At 37.6% G+C, this 23,253-nt stretch overlaps 1 protein-coding gene across 2 annotated transcripts in view; it reads right to left on the reverse strand.

Moving 5' to 3' along the window:
• Nucleotides 1-23,253, reverse strand: part of MAPKAP1 (MAPK associated protein 1) — a 167,007-nt gene that overhangs the window by 60,619 nt on the left and 83,135 nt on the right. For both annotated transcript variants that reach the window (XM_030535228.1, XM_030535227.1), the window contains exons 6-7: nt 19,376-19,552; nt 7,173-7,282 (exon numbers count right to left, since the gene is read on the reverse strand). In XM_030535228.1, coding sequence (XP_030391088.1) covers nt 7,173-7,282; nt 19,376-19,552 — 287 coding nt within the window. The remainder of the gene's footprint in view (nt 1-7,172; nt 7,283-19,375; nt 19,553-23,253) is intronic.

Raw genomic sequence — 23,253 nt, forward strand, 5'->3', positions numbered from 1 at the left:
TATACCTGCTCCTGTACCTTTTACCTCATATATCTAATGAAGTGGGTTCTAGCCCACGAAAGCTTATGCCCAAATAAATTTGTTAGTCTCTAAGGTGCCACGAGGACTCCTCAGTTTTTTTGCTGATACAGACTAACATGGCTACCACTGAAACCTAATATATTCAATAATTAATATTTAATACAAATCAACAGAGCACGTGCTTTTAAGGCACAAATAACGTAACAATTTAGCTTAGAAAGGAAAACTGCAAAGAAATATAAATGTCCAATCACTACATTATATATAAAATAAGGGATTTTAAAATAATTCACATATATTTAAATATTTTAAAAAATGATAAAGAAGCAGATATATTGTCAGCCCACTGACTTCTGTCATGTCAAAAAGACCAGAGCAGCAGCCAGCCAAACAGGGAATGCCAGGAGTTTTTGATAGCTCTTTGTAGGCAAGTTTGTTTTTTCTCTTTTATTCTTTTGGTTTAGGAAAAACTTCCTGTCAGGGTGGTTAAGCACTGGAATAAATTGCCTAGGGAGGTTGTGGAATCTCCATCGTGGAGATGTTTAAGAGCAGATTAGACAAACACCCTTCAGGGATGGTCTTGTTAACACTTAGTCCTGCCACGAGTGCAGGGGACTGGACTAGAAAACCTCTCGAGGTCTCGTCTAGTCCTACCATTCTATGATTCTTCCTAACGCCCAACAGTGTCTCTCTACACTGCTGGGGGGGGGGAGAAGGTTTAAGTCAACCAGAGCCAAAGTAGCAATGAAGACACAGCATTTTGGCTTAGCAGCTTGAGTTAAATTAAAGACTGATTTCCCCTATCTTCATTGCTGTTTTAACCCGAATTAAGAACATCTTTTTTGGCAGTGTAGAACTCTCAGAGGTTGTTTTATGCCCTGAAACATGAGAGTTTAATTTAAATCTCTTCAAAACTATTTATTCTTTAAATTGTAATTCTGGATGATCTTGTTATCTAAATAAATCTCCAACACTTCACTGAATCCTGCTTCGCTCTTGGCCTCAAAGATGTCCTGTGGCAATGAGTGTCACAGGTTAGTCATGCATTCTGAGAAAGCATTTCCTTTTATCGGGTTTGAATTCACCATCTTTCACTTTCGATAAATACTCCTTCGATCTTGTTATGACACAGGGTGAACAGAAGTTCTTGATACACCTTCTCCAGACAAGTCACTATTTTGCATATGTCTATCCTACCTCACTTACTTATCTGTGATGGAAAGTATACCAGCTCCATCTTTTCAAGCTTTCTTGATAGAAGAGCTATTTCATGCCCTAATCTGGCTCACTGTATGTCAGATTGTCCTCTATACCTGTTCTATCTTTTTTTCAGATGGGGTGACCACAATTTAAGAGAGTATTCCAGGTGAATGCATAACACTGACTTCTATGCTATAATATTTTCCATATTTATTTTCCATCCCATTCTTTGCATTTTACCTTTTTGTTTGCTTTTTTGACTACTGCTGCATATTCAGCAAAAATCTCCACTGAGCTGTGTACAAGGATGCCACAGTTGTTTTCCTGAGCCTATATAGTTTAGACTCTGGTAAGGTATATCAGTAGTTCAAATAATTCTTTTCTATGAGCATTAGTCTGTATTTGTCAACAATGAATTTCACCTGCCATCATGTCATCTATTCACCTAGCTTGGTTAGGTTCCTCTGAGGTTCCTCAGTCTTCTCCAGTCTTGACCTGACTAAATAATTTTGCATCATCTGCTAATTTTGCCACTTCACTGCTCACTCCGTTTTTCAGATCATGACTAGATATAACAAACACCAGTGCAGCTGTGGAACATTGTGGCACCTCTGTCTCCTATGCAGTTTCTGATTCATGAATGCACTTTGCCTCCTACCACGACTACTTAGTTTCTTTATTCCAAATAAATTTACCTGAAAGTCCAAATAAATTACACTCTTCCCTTGGATGCACCATTAAAATGGCAGCTCTACAGGAATTACAAACCTTCCCAAATCATATCTCTGGGGATTTTGAAATACTTTTTGGTGTTTTAAAATACTGCTTAGTAATTTACTTTTTATCTTATATATTCTGATTAAGTGAATTTTTCTGTAGTCAGCTAAGTAAGCTGAAAAAAATCAATACAGTTTTTCAATTAATCTTTGGAATGGTCTACATACAAACTTGAACTGAAAAAATTAAATCTGTTTTTATTCAAGTCTTCTGCTGTTTTGGTGCAAATCTGCGTGTGGACACTTATTTTGAAATAAAGAATGTCCCATCTCAGTTTTGTTTAAATTGGTGAATTAAAATGGAGTTAGTTATTCCACTGCAAGTTTATGCGTAGACCAGCCCTTAGCTACCTGACTGAAAAATAAACTAGACAAGTGGTCCCCAAACTGCAGGGCGTGCGCAGGGTGCGTGGCAGGGCCTGGGCCAGCCCCCAAAGGGAGTGGGGAGGGAGCGCCACCCAGCCCAACTCTGCCACCAGACCCAGCCCCGCCGCTCCACCCCCAGTCCAGCTCTGCTCTCCTGCCCTCTCTGCCCCATAGGCCAGCTCTACTCCATCTCTACCGTCAGCCCAAGCTCCTCTGCTGAGTCAACTGTGCAGTAATGGGGGAGGGAAGGGGAGGGGTGTACATAGATTCCATTACTGGTAAGGGGGGAGCACAACAGGAAAAGTCTAGGCAGCACTGAACTAGAACTATGTTAAGGAGCAAAAGTTTTCAACTATTGTTCTAGGCTTTGACCTATGTTTAAATAAATCTAGAGAAAGAGCTGTGTACATGAGAAACTCGAGACTGGAGAGGAGGATTGTGCTGGTTTCTAAACTGGACAGGTGGTGTTTTGATCTCTAAATTCTTTGGTGTTTTCCCTCTATGCTTAAATGAAAAATATTAAGGAAATCCTACTGGGTGCTTTGTGATTCTTCAGTACACAACTTTCTCTAACAGGAAGGCCCAGAACAGCCTAACGTGATGAAATGAAAGAGAGCCATACAGAGATGTGAAAGACACAGTTGAAGCCCTAAATCCGTATTACATGGGTTGTGTGTCTCTTAAACAGGCCTGAGTTTTTGTTTACTATTAAATTTGTCAATACCTTCATTTAGTAAGACAAAAGCTCGCATTCGGATTAGACTGCAACATCTTTGGGTAAGATGCTAGCCCTTTGTTTTGTCAAATGCCTAGCACACTGGGTGCTATAAAATAAATCAAAAGTGAAAAACAGGTTGTTTTTTCTTCTTTTAAAATAAACCCATAAACTGAGTCAATGTATGCATTTTTACTAGTTTCATTGTGGTTGGGAGCTATTCCTTTCACTGACAAGACTACACACAGCTTTTATTTCTTTTACTAAAAGCACATTTTTATAAAGAACTTTAGAAAGGCCACCACTTAGTCACCAGACTCTTGTCTTCTCATGTAAGTATTTTCATAACAGCTACATTTTGATGAATGACAGATTTTAGAAAGATCTATTCCAATATAATTAAAATGTTTTTCCATTTCTTTCAGATTATTTTCCATGAAATAAAGGTCATTACCCACACATATATCCATTTATTGACCCATGTTTTCATACACTAAAATATCTCACAATTAAATTGGAGGCCAAAGTCCTATTCAGCTTTAGTCTCATTAGCAAATGTAATTTGAAATAAATGTGTTCATAACATTTTTAAAGATGTGATTCATCTAACACATATTTCTGTGTTAATATCAGTGCATATATTAAAATAGAACTTTCATAAAGCTGAAATCTGAGCTACCATTTGTCACTACAAACTCCATCTGTCATTATCAACCTCATGCTTCATGAGGTTGGTAAAGGTTGGTAGTGACAAGGCTGGTAATGGTATTTTTAAACAAAAGTCAAAAATGGAGCAGCTCAGAAGGTCACTGATTCACAGAGGTGACCTAGGCAGAGAGATTTTCATGAACTAATGCATTAAACCCCACCGCCCACCTGCACATTACAAATTAATAACTACAGATAGCAAAATCCAGGAATATTTGTACTAAATGGGTACTAAATGTATTCTTCAAATTACCCAGAGAAACCAAAAAAATCACAGAAAACTTATTCCGGGACTGTACTGCTGTCATTGGAATGTCCACTCCATGGTCACATTACAACCGTTCAACAATCTCTCTCCCACCTGAAAGATGCCACCAAACTTTCCGCTTTTTCACAAATGCAGGATGATTTAAAATGTCATGCAAGTCAGTAAAGAGATAGAAAGTTACAGAGAAACTTTTTATAAGGAACTTAAAAATGAGTTAAGCCTTAGCATTAAATTGATAAACTGAGTACATTGTCCTGTGAAGACTACACTGTAGGTCTGTCTGCAAACAGAAAACAAAAGTTCACCAGGAGTTCCAGTTTTATGAAATAATTGCAATAATATTAATTGAAGTTTTAGATAAATTTTCATGGCAATATTTCAAAGTAAAAATCTTTTTAAAGTAAGGGATTAAATTGAAAGGAGCTGTTTGTTGAACCACAGGGGATAGCCTTTTCCTAAATTAAGTTCTATCACCAACTTTTACTGAAAACTGAGACATCGCAATCTAGTCTTTAAGAATGAACACATAGATACACAGGATCTTACTGTGTTGATAGTTTGAGATTAAATTCCATTTATTCTGTGTCTCCAAGAGAAAATATCAGAACTGCATTCACTGAAACTGAAAAACCTGGTGTGAAAGAAAGAGTGAATTCTAAATCTTTCTACTGCATTTTAGTCGATCCCCACAGCCTTCTGAGCTCTACTGTCATGTAATCTTAGCTGCCTTCTCCTTCCTTTTTGCTAATCACAGCACAGTGACCACAAATGACTTGTTTCTGATCAAGTGCGAAGTGCAAGAGACTCAGTCAGAGCACATGGCTGATATTTTCCAAATCAGAGCTGTTTCAAAGACTATATGGGCAACAAAGAGAAATCTGTCAGCTGATGAGTTGCAGTGTTGTGCAGGGATGGAAGTATAACATGATATTTAATGAAAATAAGTTATAATGTTTTATTCCATATTTTATTTATATACGTAAAGTATCTTAAGCTAAGTAACTCTGTATTATGGTGATTTTAACACAGGATAGATACATGTTAAAAATGTATCAAAATAAATAATTTCGCTTATTTATGGAGCTCAAACACTATACCAGAGAGAGAATGAGGATCTGCTTCATTAAGTTTACAATCCTAGGCTCTGATTCTGGAAATACTTATGCACATGCTTAACTTTAAGTTGTATTGATGTCAATTGGACTATTTATGTGATTAAAATTTAGCCCATAAGTATTTCCAGAATCAGGGCCTATTTCAGACAGGACAGCTGACATAAACAAACATACTGGATGAAGAGGTGCGCCAGTCACATGCATAAAAGTTACATTTATAAAAAAAATACAGAGACTATTTCGTATGTACTTCCCAAGCCTCAGAAATTTAAATATACCTTTAATATACCTATATCAGAACAGCATATTATTTTGCAATATATACAACTAAGTAGGTATAAGGTTTACAACAGTTTATGTGCAGAGATGATATGACAACAGAATCAAAGTCTTAAAGGAAAAAACTCCCTTTCTACAACTACTGAACATAAGTAACAGATTTAAAGAAAAAACAGATTTCAAACAGAAAAAAGAGCCGCATTTAATACACAAGGTAGGATAGCAACAGAAAGATTAAGCCAGTCATCCTCCTATCTAGAGAGAAATTTGACCCCCAAGAAATACATAAAAGTCACCCAAAAAGTGAACAAAAGAGATGTTTGAAAAAAACCCCAGAACACCATTCATCGCGGCTAACGACTTGTTCATTATGAGTGATGATGGATAAAGACTTCTCACGCTGAGATGAAATCAAGATTTATATGCATTGTTTCCTCTCCCAACTTGTGGGAAGATCATCATCATTTAATTCTATCTCTGCGGCCAGTGATGGGCATCCAGAGAGCTGGTTATCAAACGGCGCAGTCAGCTGGCAAAAGCAGAAACGTGCAGTTGGCACATCTGGACCAAGCCGCCACAGCTGAGGGTGAACAATGACTCCTGGCAAGCGGCCAAATTGCTTGCAGAAGCTAGCAGGTCTCATCTACAACCACCCCTACCAGCATCTCTCTCTTTTTTTTTTTTTCTTTTTTACGAGAATCAGATTTTCAATTGCTCTCCTCTGCCATTTTTTATAGCTCTTATCGTTCCCTTGGAATATGGCCTTGAGACAGCTCATCCGTGTCCTCCACTGTGTTATCTCTTCTAACTTTTATTAAAACTTCAGCTTTTATCTGAAGATAGCTAATTAAATCCATGACAGATTATACACACGTTTAAAAAAACTGCACTCAACTATTTTTTCTAAACAGAAAAGGGTTTATTTTATTATCACATACTTAAAACTAAGGGTTATATAAGGAGGTTTCATTCATTTACAAAGACAAGATACTTATCTCTACATAGTATATAGATAGGTTTATATTAAAGTTCTCTGTGGCGTGACAAGATTCAATGCAATTTCTCACAATAATTATTTCTTGCTGGACAGATTTCTCAGCCTTGTACTTTTAAAATATCTCTACTAATATGTACGTGAATGTATATTGATAATCATGAAAGGCATTGCTTTGCAATGAAGTGAGATTATTACATATTTTCTTCTGTTTTAATGTCAATATGTCTAAGCTATTTGTCAGGGCAACAATATTTTGATAATATTGCAGGAAGTCAATTATTCTGTTATAATCTGCTGTATTTTTTAGAATTTGTTTTAAATCACATTAAATACCTGGTTCTGACATAAATGAAAAGTATATAAAGTCTAACAAGCAAAAGGCATGATTATGTTTCCAGTTCATTTTAGGCTATCAATGACTGGTGTTTAATCCAAGTGGCTTTGTCATAAAAACAAACATTACTGATACTGACTCTGACTTTTGCAGGAAACATTATACAATTCTCCCCCTGTCAGCGTTTTTCAGTAGTATCTGAAAAGCTCTCTCTCTTTCTTTGTTTTTGTACCCACCTGTGAACAGAGCATCTTTGGAGCTGTGCAGAAAATCACAATACCAACTGAACAAAAATTAGCATTTTGCATGACAGTTACAATGAACAGATTTCAGAGGGAAAAAAGTTACTTATGGCAAAACATCTCTTTACAGAGAGCAAAATATGTGTCCCACCTGAACCCCTCTGTGATCCCTTCCTCCGCTTTAAGGCCTTTTGTAAGATATCCTTCATGGTGACCTTCATACTGTCCACCTGAATAAGTGAGAATCCATGAGCAGCATTTCTGCAAGACACATACACACACACACCTCGTTATTACAAAACATAGGACAGTTTATTGCAATCCTCACCGCATATAAGTGTAGTGAGCAAAACATGCACTGGGTATACCAATGACCTAAACAGAAAGATTCAAATACTTGTGACATGATGAGAGAAGTTACGCAAGCTCTGATGAGCAAGTGGGGGACAGCAAAGGAGAAAAGTGACAAAGCTCAGGGTATGCTGCAGGGGTTTTCCTAATTTATCATCTTCATTTCAAATCACTTTGTGTTTGTCCTTACAAAAGGAAAATGAGCAAACACACGAGCAGAACTCCTTTATTTCTCATTATCAGGAAAGCATGTTAGGTGCTTTGCAGAATACATAAGAACTGGCCCCTACCCCAAACACCTTGCAATCTCATTTTCATACATGATGCAATCAAGGTGCAACAAAACCGTTAGGAGGGAAAAACTAGGGCACAGCTTTATATTAAATAAAATGAATGGCTTTGTTGACTTGTTTCTCGTGAGCATTGCGGCATAAATCTGGAAGAGAGATGTTAATGAAAACAGGTTAGCTCGTCTGGTCCTCAGCTCAGGATGGCATTTCGTGTAGGGACGAGGTATGTAATTGGCCTTGAGATGGTCATAGGAGAAACGGACAAAGGGGTACTGAGAGTGCTATCCACTGGTGAAGTGGAGAAGATGATGGCGTAATAAGAGAGGTGCCTGGCTGATCAGTCAGTAAATTTTGCCCATTGGACCTTGCAGTCAATCTCTGTTCATGTCAGCAGATGTCACTGAAGGAAATTTTAGAGATGTTGGGCACACACAGAGAAAGGGCTGCATGGTAAGGAAGAAATTGTATTTCACAAGGCAATTTAGACAGGAGGCGGCGGAGCTCTCTTGCTCTCTATTTGGCTACTTCAATATTTTAATCAGGAAACAAAATTCTAGATGAACAGCATGGCTGGAATATTTTAAAACTAACTGGCAGTCAACAACAATCCAATCAATACACTTACATCATTATAAAAAGGACCAAACTGAATGTTATAGGATGACCCTAACTCTGGGAAGAGGTTTCGTTCCGATTACTGTCTCAGCCCTATCCCACGCTGGGAAATATCCTAGAAGGCTCACTGACAACTTGAGCTCGTCACACGTTATTTCTCAACCACAACCATCAGCTGCACTATCACTGCTATCAACAACAGTGTGAGCCTGCACAAGTTTGTAATGAGACAGGTTCCTCAATTTTGGAATACATACACACTGGTCTTACAACAAACATAACATGTGGCCAACCACCGTGTCCTTTCCCACATGACCCTACAAGCATGGGGTGAAGGTGGGGAAATATAGCAGTTACATAGAAATTAACGTATCAGATTAGATCAGCAGGCCATCTAGACCAGTACCCTGTCTCTGACAGTGGCCAATACCAGATGCTGCAGAGGAGGAGCAAGAAACTCTACAGTGGATAATTATGGGATAACCTACCAATTTAGGGGAAGTTCTTCCTATATCAAGGCAGTTATTTGATGGCTTATGCACTGGAGCATCTGGGTTCATATCCATTATACATTAGATAAATTTTAAAAATTGCTTCTGTGAATGTTCTCATTATCCTTATAAAATGTCTAAAGTCTCTTTTGAATCCTACGTGGCTCTTGGCCTCAGTGAAACCCTGTGGCAGTGAGTTTCAGAATTATGTGTTATGTAAAACTCTTTCCTTTAAATTGCCTCCCAATTTCATTTCCCTTTCCCTTTGCTCTGGTGTCATGAGACAGTGTAAACAGAGCATTACATTTACCTTCTCTGTACCATTCATTATTTTACAGAACTATCCTCTCTAAACTAAACATTCCTATTTTATGGCACCTTATAGACTAACAGATGTTTTGGAGTACGAGCTTTCGTGGATGAATACCCACTTCGTCGGATGACTACATGCATCCGACGAAGTGGGTATTCACCCATGAAAGCTCATGCTCCAAAACATCTGTTAGTCTGTAAGGTGCCACAGGATTCTTTGCTGCTTTTACAGATCCAGACTAACACGGCTACCCCTCTGATACATTCCTATCTTTTCAATCTATCCTCTTTTCATGCCTCTTCAAGTTTGTTTGTTATTCTTCTATCTATGCTGTATATTTTTGAGTTGGAGAGATCGGAAGTGAACACAGTGCTCAAAATGAGGGAGTACAACCCATTTCTATGATGACATCATAAAATTTTCAGTCTTAAAACAGCCAGACATTTTGTTTGCTTTTTTGATTGCTGTCATACACAGCAGGGGTTTTCACTAAATTCAGAACCCTGCAATGCACATGACTAGTTCAAACTATACATTTCAATACACAGTACAGTTGTCCACACTAAATTTTACATGCCATCATGCAGCCCATTTATCTAGTTCTGTTAGATCCCTTGAGTTCCTTACAGTTTTCTCTAGTCTTGACTTATCTACTGAGGAAAACTTTGTGGTTTTTCTGGTTAAAAGTTGGCATATGGAAGCAGTATATGTGTCAAAACACTACAAGTAATGGAAACTGTTTCTTTTACATTTCCAAGTTATCTGATGTGTGCTACTGATGTGTCGAGGAAGAAGTCTGGAGAGCATTTTAAAGCATCAAGGCTGATGAACACCCAAAACTCTGCCCTGAAGGAGGGGTCTGCTATTCCTAGATACTTACCGCAGGATGTTATATAACAGAAAGAACTTCCAGGCAAACCAAAACATTAAAAATAATGAGGAAAAATAAGTTCAAAATAAAAACAAAATCTAACTAATATGGTCAAACAGGAACATGACCAGCCTTGCGAACTTAAATTCTTTCAATGTGTTTTCTCATAAGCAAACTAAGGCCTTCAATCTAAGCTAAGAATAAGTCAAGCTGTCTTCTGGGAGTAAAGCAAACAATGGCAATTGAGCACTGATGACCTAATTTGGGTTTGCTAATGCTAAGACATCTCTGGAACTCCCCAAAATGGAAAACAGACTTTTCATTCTTGTCACTTCAGCCGCTAAAAAGGAAAAGCTGTTGTTGATCCTGCTAGTGTTTCAGTCCATTTTAACTTGGTCAAGCTTTTCCTGCTGAGCAGCTGGCCTGAGAACTGTCCAACTAATTCGACTGAACATTCTCTTACTAAATCATGGCTGAACCACAGCCATTCTTTGCCTCAGAAGCTGGATCCCATCCCAGAACAATCTTTAAAAGTTTATTTTACTGATCAAAGCAAAAAAAGAGAAACCTCGATGTTTTACTATATTTAGTGAGCTATTCAGTCAGTGAGACCTTGGCAAGAGAAATGAAATGTAAAGTGCACCCCACATTTGTAAACTTTTAGATATTTGCTATGGAATAATGCCAAAGGTGTTTGAAATGCCAGTCAGAGTTCAGACTTACTAGTATTTTCTTGCTTTGTTTTAGTTAAATGAAAGAAGAACATTGTTCTTCTCTGACAATACACAGCAGAATCTCAGTACCACATGGTAGTACACAGTAAAACCCCTAATCTGCACGGAAAGCACAATAAAATTCTGCTGTCATCTCGGGGCAAGGCCAGTGTGTTACGCCATGTTTCCCATGCACCAAAGGGAGAGAGAAGCATGAGACCTCCTGCCCTTTCTCCTGGCACTCTGTAATGCTGTGGAACAGTGCTATCACTTACACTTGGCTGGTGGTGCCAGGGCTCATCCCTATCGCCAGCACTCAGCAGCCTGCAAACTTTGCCAATCCATATTGACTTTCCCTTTCATTAGTACACAGTAGTGAGGTGCTACTGTGGTGGGAAATGCATTTCAAGGGTTACCTGCCAGGTTCTCAGTCATTTCCTATATTGATACCATATATCAAGTGTCCTCATTACAAGCTATATCTTATCCAGCATACATTTAAGTAGGTTTTCAAATTACATACATTTTAACCTACCCCACTGTTGTGTGATACCATTATTTTAAACCAATGCATTTATCTTTAGCTGCTAGAAAACATCGGACCGACAAAGATACTGTTCTATCAATTAAAAGTACCTTTAGAAAAAACAGAGTCAAAGAAATTCCTTAGCCTGTATTTTTCTGTCATTTTACAAACACACACCTGGGTGACAAGGTTAAATCAAGCAAAGGAAATCCCTGGCACTTATCATCCACAGGCATTACTGATAAATTGTGCAGTGAAGGAATAAAGGATTACCTTCTGTATTTTTTCATTACACTTTTCTTTTGTTACAGAATACATAAATCCATTGTGGCACAATGTAATATGTATCATCGTGCTACACCTGTGGACGTTTCATAACGGCTGCCATGTCTGTGCAGTCAGGAATGATAAGTGAACCACCCGTGAATGTTAATGATAGTGATCATTCTGAGGTAACTTGGCTTTCCATCTTCCTTTACAGCCTTAGCGCTGAAGCCAGGGTGGCAAGGTTCAGGAGAGGAAAATGAAAACAAAAGAAAAGGCAAAAGCTTCAAAGCTTGGAATGTTGATTTTGGGGGGGAGAAGTGGGGGATTTATATACTACCTTAGTCTTGGGTTCAGTTTAGGTAACTAAATTAACAGTTTTTAAAAAAAAAGGAGGAAAGACTTCTGTCATCAACGTTAAGCAAAACTTTTCCAAGCACTGTCTGTGTTTCTCGCTCATGTGGAAACAACTTTTGTTCTGTTCTGAGGTGGAATCTATAGAACTTACAAGTTTTCTGCAGAAAATCACTGACATAGTTGAAAACGACTGATGATGACTAAGTGTTTTCCATCTGAACAGTGTGAAATCAAAGTATGCTAAAAATCCCAGTTGATGTACTGTCCTTAATTTAAGATGAGTAATTTTTTAGATTAAAGTGCACAATAATGTGAATCATGATGACTGGGTCAGCCCACATTTTTAGCTCTGCCTCTGAAATGGCTTGCTTTTGTGGGCCTAAAGTAAGCCTCACGAGACTTTGGGGTGCATTTGGGTTTGATTGCTGTACTGTGATCATACATTAAGTTAACCTATATATATTTGCATTTTATATACGTGATAAAATACATTTTGTAAGTTATACGTACACGTATGAAAACAGAGGATAGGACTATTATAGGGAAGCTTCCATAACCTCTGAATTGCATTCATAAGTGCACCACAAGGAAGATGTCATATGATTTGATTGTTTCCAATCTGAATCTCTCAGGTATATAGCTAGTGTAACTTGGGGAGGGAGGGGAGGAGGGAGATGATAATGATCAAAGCAATTTGAACAAAACAGGAAAATAAAGCATGCTCCAGGCTAGAGGCCTTGTATGCCAAATTTCAACTAGGAGCCAAATGGCAGCAGAATCACCAACTCCCGAACAATGCCATTAGTCACAGTGTGTCAAGCTGTGACAATAAAATTTTCAGGAAGAAGAAAATCCTAATGGGTAGTATCAGAATTACTTTAATAACTTTGGCTCATTTGAAATAAGTCTTTCAGGTATTACTTCATCAGCTAACAAGGTTCACATTTACATGAATGCAGTGCTTTGTTTGACTCAACCTGAAACTCAAATTGACATCAAAGCTGATTGTTTGAGAATGCAGTGTTTGACACTGGACAAAGTACTCCTTTCCATAACAGACATTTCCAAAAACATAACTCGCTAGACTAATGGGCAGTTAGAAGCCACTTCTCCTTGTGTAACTTTGCCAGAGTCCTTGGAACTTGCCAAATTCGGTCATGCCTGCTTAGCTTGCTCAACTGATTGTGCCAGAAAAGAAAATAAGACACAGATGTATTTGAGCTCTTTGAGATGCCAGTAAGAGAGACAGCTAATGGCTTCATTTCGACCCTCCCCTACTAGCTGGGCACAGGTGGGGGCATAATGAGGTCCCTCTCCCTAATCAAACTCAATTATTTATTACTCTATATAACCACAAAGACATTTACATTCAGCTAAGAACATAAAACACACCATGGACTACTTCCAACTATTGCCACTGGGTATTTATAACAAACTCAAGTGGCTAAGAGTTTGCCTTGGCAAGGAGTTTAAGTGTATAAAGTTCTGCAAACTGTTTCTGCTCAAATATGTCCTGCTGAAATGGGGTCCCAGGCGAGGGTCCATAACTGTCAGTTCAGTGAACTGCATAACATCTGATAATGTATTCAGCATAAAACATGGGCAAGATCTTGAAATCAAATGCCACGTTTCATCATGAAGCTTCTCAGAAGCATCAAGTTTTTTCACCAGTGATACAGTATTAATAAACATTACAAGTCACTAGACTGACAGAGTAGCAACTGAGAATACTTTAAGGTGAGAAGAGAGACAAAACAAAAAAGAATACAATTATATGCATTAGTACAACAACAGTAAAGGAAAAGAAGATGTAGAATCTGTTTTTATGATAGTTAAAGGGATTTAGTTTAATCTTTGCAGTTTTTGTTTACAGAAATATTTCTCAACTATAGTCATCACATTTTGATCATCTTTTCCATCTTAAATTAGATTTCTCTAGGGTAATTTATCAACCCAAATCCTTGTCCAACTGAACAACACACAGACATTTGCTCATTGGAAAAGTTGTTAGCAAAGACTGATAGCAATTACTGATTTTGTTTGTTTTATTTCCTGTTAGTCCAGAAGCCACTGTCTCTATTAAAGTTAGCTTTCTGTGTAAAACAAGTTCCTAAACCATCAGGAAAACGAACAGTTAACTGGCAGGTTCTGCTAACATGGAAGAATTGGCCAACTATGGATGGTTTTGATTTAATAAAAAGGTCCCTTTACTGGCCAGCCATATATATTCAATAACTCTCCCAGTCTTTACAACTCTTCTACTGTAAAATAAATGAACTGCAAAACCTTTTGTAATGGTCAAAAAAGCATTTTTTTTTAATTTATAGGTCGATCCCAAATCCAAATACTGGGTACAGATTTCTAGAGAGTGCAGGTTTAAAAACAAAAACAAACAAAAAACAACGACAATCCATAGGAAGCTGGCAATATCTACATTTCTAGAGTTTTCTGGTTCAATGAAGACCCAGTGCTAGGACGCATTAGAGTATCCCCTAACTGCTACTGCTTTGAGTTGATGGGTTTCATTATACCATATAAAATTTGGAGCATTTGGTCCACCTTGCTTAATTGGTCTACCTAATATCCTAGGAAAAACATTACATTTGACTGTGGCTAGTTTCCCTGAGCGAGCAGTATTTATTATTGATCTGATTGTGTCCCCGAGATCTGTGCACTAACCTTCACCCCTCCTCCCTTCTGGGGCAGCATGGGGATAAAAGTCAGTTGCTGCACAGCACTTTCCCCTACTCCCAGGACCCTGTGGGATTCAAAAGCTATGCAGGCAAGTGGCCTGGGTTAGCAAGTTCATACTGAGTTAAGATGGGGAGGATGCTCATGGTCCTCCAACCTACCACCTTTCCTGCAGAGCCCGCTCAGTGGTAGGAATTTTCCTGAAGAGGGGTCCGTAGGGCAGCCATGGTTAGAGGGCATGCCTACTAGCAGGAGTGGGGATGCCAGGGGCACAGAGTTACTGTGGAGACAGAGGCATCTGGGGACCCTGCAGCTTGGGGCAGGACCCAACATTCATTTTGCAGGTGGGGAAGGGTGTCAACTACATCCCATCCCCATTAGAAAGATGAGGGAGCAGGGAATGGGCAAAAAAATAAAAATAAAAATCACAAATACAAAAAAATATACATTTTTTTTAAATTTACTCATTGCTAGTTATTTACCTTCTTCCCATTTTATAGTCTTCAATTACTAGCAGATTTTTTTGTATGTGTTTCTTTAATTTCCAAATTGTTAGTAAAATCTGATATTCTATATAGATTTAGTCTACTAGTAAGTTTCACATTTAAAATGCTCATCTGTGCCGAAAGAGACAAGTCCAGAGCTCTCAATAACATCCCTACTGTGAGAACCAAAAAACCTCAAACAGAGCTGATAAATGAATAGCCTGTGTATATTTGCATCCCTGCCCCCCCCCCAACCCCCCAGTACCTTCCAATACACTGAAGTTCCACAAGTCATTTGAAACCATTTGACTAGCCTATACTCCTTCCTCAGAGACTGGAGTTCTAAGCCAGTGGACTATGAGGCCTTAAATAACAAATGCTTTTAAAAAACTCACCGTCAGGTGCCTAAATATGGATTTAGGAGCCTATCTTTAGGTGTTTATTTTTGAAAATTTTGGCCTGTGGGTTTAAAAGACTTCTCAATAACTTTGTTAATATGCTGAAAGCTTAGATAACATTTCATTGTTAAACACCAAAGCAATTTTGTTTTGGAATGATGATGACTTTTTTGCCGCTAAGATAAATTTTAATAAAAATTAAATTTTAGTCCTTGATCCTGAAAACACTTAAGTACATGAGTAGTCCCATTGAAATAAAGTTACATTCCTGCTTAAGTATTTGCAGCAGATCAGGATTTTAATTGTCAGTGTTTTGTTTTTTGCCTGTAGCAGTTTTGTAAAATTCAAATAAGATACCTTGCCTGTAGTTGCATTTGAAAAACAGTAATTTAATTAGAAATTTTAATCTAAAGTTGCAATAGTACATAATTTCAAATTAGTTTTACAAAGTCTCAACATGATTGAAATTACTTAAAAAAAACAAGTGATTTAAATTAAAGTTTAATTTATTCAGCCATTGATTTAAATCGCCTTGATTTAAAATCACTCTAACCATGCTGGGGAGGAACTCCACGAGGAGCTCCTCTGGAATAGTACCTCCCCCTTAGCACTCTTCTGTGGGTTTTACTGCGGGATGATCCAGCCCATTATTATTGGTTATGTACAGGCAACATTCTTATTAAATGAGCAGTTACAAATCTGATGTGGTTTAAACATGACTAGTTTTTTATTGAACTTTAAAGACATCAGCAAATTTAATGAATTTTAGATTTTAAAACCTGTGCTTACTATATATTTCTGCTGGTACAAAGCTTATTCTGGCTCCATTTCAAGAGACAGATATTGTAGAGTGCAAAGGCACATATTTGATTTATCTGACCTTTTAAATCTTAAAGCAGGCAATGAGTGACTTCCATCTTTTATTTCTTATTTCTGTCATTTTAAACAGACAGAACTGTTGTTCTCTCCAGATAATTTCCTTTTTGGCAATGGTTACTAAGTGAGATTTAAAAATTCTAAATTATGCAGACTGCATATGTTCCATTTCTATGGACAATGACAATCTGGACAATGAAAATGGTTGCAATTACTACAGAATGAAAAGAAATAACACAGTTGCTTCTCTAAGACTCAAGTAAATGAGCAGTCCACTAATTTACACCCACACCAGCTCTGGCTTTTCTTTCACTGTACTCTCACACTTCAGGTGCTGGAATACTACAGTACTTCAAAGCAGAGAACATTTAACAGCTGAGATTTTTGAAAGTTCACTTAAAACTTTATTTGTTCAAAGGAACACTATCAACTTCAAAAGTCACATCTGAAGCTGAAAAGTTTGTTCCTACTTTTGTAACAAGTGACCCCACCTCCCCCAACATTAGAGCAAAATAATTTGTTAATGTTTTTCATTATATTCCTTTTGGCATTTGACTACACTATGTACAGCTAATATCACTGTTCTGTTGATTAGCCAGTTGCACTTCCTGTAGGGGGGTACAGTGATACCACTTCCATACAATCACATTGACAGGAGCTAACAAACATACCCTCCCCACAACTTGCAAGACAGTGTTTAATCAGTAGCAGCAGAGCGGAAATCAAAGAGGTAGCATGCATGTGCACCCACAGAGAGGGAGGAATATTTAAAACATATTCTGTACTGTTGCTCTTGAGCCTCCTGAAAAGACCCTTCTCAACATCAGCAATGGAGCCAAAAAAAGGTCTGAAATTTTTAAAGTATGTTCTGAAGGAAAAAAAAAAAATTCAGGACATGCTATTTAAAGGATGCTTTGTCAGAAAATCAAATCAAATATTGAAGATGACATAGCCTTTCAAATGTACTCCAGCGCTGTATGCGAGTGTGTGGAAACTGAAACAAAGAGGAAATGAAGTAATCTTTCACATCTTATTACAAGGTCCATTTTTGTTTTGGCCTATTTCTTGTTTTGCACAGCTCCAAGTCACACAAATGAGCCAAGCAAAGGAATTCTCTTTCTTGTGGACTTAGCAGAACTCTTAGCCTCTAGTGAGTGGAAGGCTGCGACACACTGGATATTTTATGTGAAAGTTGGAGCCTCTCCCTCACAGGTGAGAGACCTGGCCCACAGCTCTGGAGTGGAGAATTTCCCTATCACTTTAGAAGAATAAACTTGCCTTCTTTCCTAAAAGACCTCTTTCATTCTTTCCATGGCTACTGCCCTGAACCAGTCAGTAAGGCTATAAACCTTCTCTCTTTCAAATCCCTCCCAGACCTCTGCTGCAATGCCTACAAGAAATCAGCCAACCACTGAAGATTAGGTCAAGCGTACAATTTAAAAAACAATGATACTTACGTGACTCAGAACCATCAAGCATGCAGGTTAGACTGTGTATTCATGTGACTGTGTATTCATTATTACTGTTATCCTCTTTCTACCTCCCCTGGTTCCTCCCTGTTTGGCACCCTCACTTGCCATGCCTTGCCTTGTATTAGATGGCAAACTCTGTGAGCTAGGGACCATTCCTTCCTATACGTTTGTACAGTGCCCAGTGTGATAAGCACTTGTCCTGAGTGGGATCTCTATGTACTATTGCACTACAAATTACTCTGGATTATTTTGTCCCTCCTCTTGGCCTTTTAGGGGCCACATTTACCTTTCAGAATGCTTTTATTTTATTAAATTCACTTTGGCATTGGGAAGAGGACAAGGAACCAAGAAAATCCTCTGCTCTCCTCCGTTCTATCCTACTATACAATATGATCAACACTTAGATGTCTCCCTTACAGGCAGCTGTGGAATCACTACAGTTTCTCAATGATATGGCTAATATACTACTCTGCTGTAGTAATTGGACATACAGTTAACAAACAAGGTTGGACTATGAGCCCAGGGGAGCCCACCTCTCCCACCAAAGCAAAGTACCAGGGAGGGCAAAATGAGCTCTCTCTCAATGGACATCACAGCTGCCTGCAGCCTAATGAAACAGTATGGGCAGAATGAGGGACTTTGGCTCCACTGGAGGAGTGAATATTAGGTTAATGCACGGGATTTCTGAGAAAGCTCTTTGGGGTAGGGATCTTCATACCTGTCAGCAAGACAGAGAGCACATAGTTGGGATTATGCCAAAAAGTAATCATAAATATATAATACATCTTATCTGCATTTGGGATAATACGTAAGTGGAAGCACCTCTATGGTTGTGAATATGGGCCAAATGCCAATATTTTACTGAATAAAGCACTTCCAATATTAGGGAAAAATATTTTATCACTTTCTTTTCGAAGGACCCAAACATCTGCAAATCAATTTTTTTTCTAGTTTATTCATGGTTTATGATAATAATTGATGCTGTAATGACTGATCTGCATTTTACACCAAACATACAGTAGCTACGATGCACAGTTCTGAACAGTGTTACATTATTTCTTTCCACGTATAACAGAGCTGGAAATAACTGTCTCATTTAGGTGCTAGGCCAAAGTTGATGTGCCTCCAGAAGTTTGGTTCTCTTACAACTACTACTGTATGCATGAGAGTGTATTATTTAATTTACAATTCAAAACTTATTACATTTTCAGTTATAAAATAAATTATTTTTCACAAAGGAGGGTGTGCACAGACTGAATTGAATATTATAAACTCAAAAATGTGAAAATCCCCCAAATATTTATTAGTAACAGAGGCACAAAAGAGTCCAACACCTTGTATGTGAATCATAGTGAGTGGCTTCTTTTTCTCTGCAATTTTAGAACTAGACAGCTATTGTCTTTTGGATTTTAGCCATTATGAGAAAAGGTAAAACTGAAGGCCTGAACTGCATTTCCTTTTCGCATGACCTGTACAGGATTGTGTATTCTACTTATGAAGACTCTCAAATACACCTGAAACCTGAGTTTTGCAAAATTCAAATGCTTAGGAGCAGAGCAGAGCAGAAAAAAGAAAAAATGTGTTTGCTAGACTCTATGCTCAGATGTTATGATAATTTAGAAAGCTGGTGTCAATACTCACATTCGAACAAAGAGCGACTGTTTAGCTGCCAGCCCTGGAGAAGAGTACTTTTCAACCAATGCCAGAGTGCTGAAGCCAAATTTATGAATGGGTTCGTTGGAATCCAAAGGTGGAAAGTCGGTGTCAACCTCACCATCGTCCTCAGCAATATGGAGACAGTAGGCATTGACATTGTCACTGAAACAAACAAAGAGCAAGTTTATTTCAGAGGGGAAGCTACATAGCCAACTAAATTCTATGGTCCAGTGTGAATTGCTGAATGCTGTTTAGAATAAGCCAGCAAGCTTCTATGGTATAGAAATCAAAACGCTTTAAATATCACTGATTTGCAATATTTATACACAGCATCAAGCCTTAAACCCTTTAGTTAGCATAATCATGTGATATAGCAGTAATAAGAAAACATCCAAATAAGGCAGAACAGCCTCACATTAACTCATTTGTATGCAAAATAATGATAGACAGAACAGCAATTAAAATATTCCTGAATCTGTATATTTGGTGACAGTTATATTTTTAGAATGAAATCTGAATGAGCAATGTCTATGTTCTTCTGTTTTAGACCTAGTAACTGTGAAAAAAGCTCTTACCTATAAAAATATACTCAAATGGTGCAGAATGGACACACATGTAAACAGTGCAACAAAAATACGTCAAGGAAATAGTTACATAAAAAGTCAAGGATTTGTGTTCAATGTAAACTATTATTATGGTGGAAAGCAAACTACACAAAAACACCTTTTAAGTCCTATACAGCCCAATCAATCAACGCAGTTAACATTATTACGCATTAATGCCTGAAATAAATATACACAAGTTTCTCAAGCACATGCTGGGGGGAGGGCGTGGGGAGGCGGCAAGACAGCGCTAAACCAGTTTCTTTCCACACGCTAGAATCACAGAGCTCTAGCTTTATATAAACAAAATATCATAATGTTGGCTCATTATCATCACATTTATCATATTAAAGTGTAAACACTATATAACACTTCTATTGTTCAGCTCTGATTTTTATTTTTTTTAATGTAAGTCTGCCAGCATCCAGTCCTGTTCTAGAGGCATGAAGTACAGCCTCAGTGTTCAGATAGGGGTATGTTTCTAAAATCTGCTGTTTGAATTTGGAGTTTTAATTGCATGATTGATGCTTAAATTAATTAATTGCAAAGTGTATGCTAATTGTTTAATTGGTCGCTTGATCTATATAGATCATTTTTTGAATTAAATGAGTTGATTTACAAAGTTTATTGATTGGATGTGACAATGAATTATTTCACTGACTACTTGATTTGCAATTTTCTCAATTAATTCACAAACCTTTGGTTGCAACTGTGCTTCTTGAGAGCGCTTACTCCAGGTGATCTATATGCATACTGTCATGTCTAAGATATTTATTATATAAAATAGGTAATGACGACACATTAATATTAATGTAAACTGTAGATTTGCTAAATGGATGGCTAACAAGAAAGTAATCTAGCAATGTTTGTCACTATAAATTTTGTAAATTCTGTAATGTTGTAAAAGAAATTTTTATGAGCTTCTCAACTGTTATGAAGAATTGACACATCGTTGTAGAACTAATTTTAAACTTCAAGAACACAGCAGCAAACTTTAGAAAAACTGTTCAAGGGTAGGACTGGCAACAGAATCTAGAAATTTACAGGACTATCAATTTAGACAGAAAAGATGCACTTCAGTTTGTATTTCTATTAACACGCTACAGTGTAGTTCTGCACACTCACTATATTTAAAAATAAAGCTAATAAAAAAAATCAGCCCCTCCCCATCCCTCACTCCATGACACATATCAGTGTGAAGGCCCACCTGGCACTCATCTTTGTACTATACTGTTCTGAGCCATTCCTGTCTCTGCCCTTAGACTGCTAGCCCTTCTGAGGCAGGAACTATTTGTTTGGCACAACATTAAAATGTCTGTTTTGTACTTGCCACATGTGCATAAGTCCCATTAAAGCTAGGGGGAGATACAAGCATGCATCAGAAAACCACACTCAGGATGGCCTGAGAGAGATCCCAATGTGCCAAAACCAATTATCAACGCTGAAATGCTGTCCTCAATCCATACGTGTCCTCCTGTACTGCAAGTACATGACGTCTGTCACGTGCCATAAACTGATCATGCTTCAGATGCCCCAAATAGCAAACAAAGATTTTTGAGGAATAATATAGGTTCAGACACAACTCTGAAATCATCTTATTTTTATAAGCTAAGTCAGAATTTCATTAGTTGTACACATTTGCATTTGTTTTAAAAAAGGAAACCTCTCTTATTGTCAACGAAAAAGGATAAGCAAAATATAAATGACAAATTACAGTACAGAGCTGGAGATCACTTTGGAGCAAATATTTTATCATATACATATTAAGTTGCAGAAAAATTTAGTCTACTGTAACATGTGTATATCCACTTGCTATTGCTTCAGAGCTAATGTGTGTATCCCTCATGAGCTGGTATTAACACAAGATATTAGCATAAAATAGATTAGGTTCTAAAAATTACTAGTGAAGCTGTATTATATTTAGTAAGTACACTACTGTGTGTAACCTACAGAAAAAACAAGCCTAGTTGGTGCAAATTTTACACATTTGTAATCCAGCATGTAAATTCATGTACACTGGGATAAGATTAAACCCCAAATTTCAGCTAAATGTATCTGAAAATGTTGAAAGTCCTGAAAATCTGAATTTATTGTAGACAGAATGAAGAATTTAACTGCAGTGAGTACCAAAATTATAGGTTTTTAAAAATTTAAAATAAATACATCTGTGGTTCTGAAATGTTTTGTAACTGTTTTTATTTCCACATGCTTTTTGAAGGCAGAATCAGCAAAGCACATCCATCAATGGTTAGCAACAGAACGGTCCAGTGGGTTATGATTCTGAAGTTCATATATAAGAGGCCAGGGACAGGGTTGCTAACACTGTCAAGGCTTTCTCATATCAAGAGACACTGAACAGAGACAAAACTACCAAATGGCAGGCCAAACTGGATATAGAACATCCTCAAATCTGTCAACTATAGCTCACTTATTGTGGATTATTAGGTCAACATTTTAGGATAAAGAAATTGACAACAAGATATTGCTCTCCTGAAGGTGAGAGGCTGCACCTCACAATGAATAGCTCCTCATTATTCTACTCTAGTTTGATTAGCAGATATGCCTATTTTCTGTATTTTTATACCAGATTACAAGTTGGTATAACCTGCACAACTTTTAATGCTTTCCTCAAATTGATCCTCACTCTCTTCCCTTATCTGTAAAATGACTAGCCCCAGAGCAAACAAAATGAAAAGGAGAATATCCATGCTGAAAAATATGGTTTCATTGTTTCCTCACTGGTCTGTCTGTAACTACTGGCTGCCTCTTGTTTTAGATTATAAACTCACAGGGGCAGAAACTGTCATTTTGTCTGTTTGTTTTGTTTTGTTCTGTGCACAATGGGGTCTTGGTCCATGACTAGAGCTCATAAGTGCTACGATAATATCAGTGATAATAAATAAATAAATAAATAAATAAAATCATCTACAAAACCTTAGTTATATGCATTCTCTTATTTAGAGACGAATTCTGTAAAGTAACAGAGTTAAATTGACCCTTGCCGATTGACAGGCATTGAGCTGCTCTGACAAAATGAATCAAAGAAACATGAGAACAAAGAAAAATACTTACAAATCATATTGAAATTTTGAGACTTTGCCCTTTCCCTGAACCCCCAAGTCCAGGTTCTTATCTGCTACATGGGGAGAGGGTTCCAATACCCCCAGCTTTCCCACTAACTCCTCTCCCTGTAGTGGGATCTGGGGGTATTTGACAGCATTCCTAGCCAAGCTCATTCCTAGTCAGCAGTTACACCCCCAA

This window comes from Gopherus evgoodei, chromosome 16, assembly GCF_007399415.2.
Source record: "Gopherus evgoodei ecotype Sinaloan lineage chromosome 16, rGopEvg1_v1.p, whole genome shotgun sequence".
In the NCBI taxonomy this organism is placed as follows: Eukaryota; Metazoa; Chordata; order Testudines; family Testudinidae; genus Gopherus; species Gopherus evgoodei.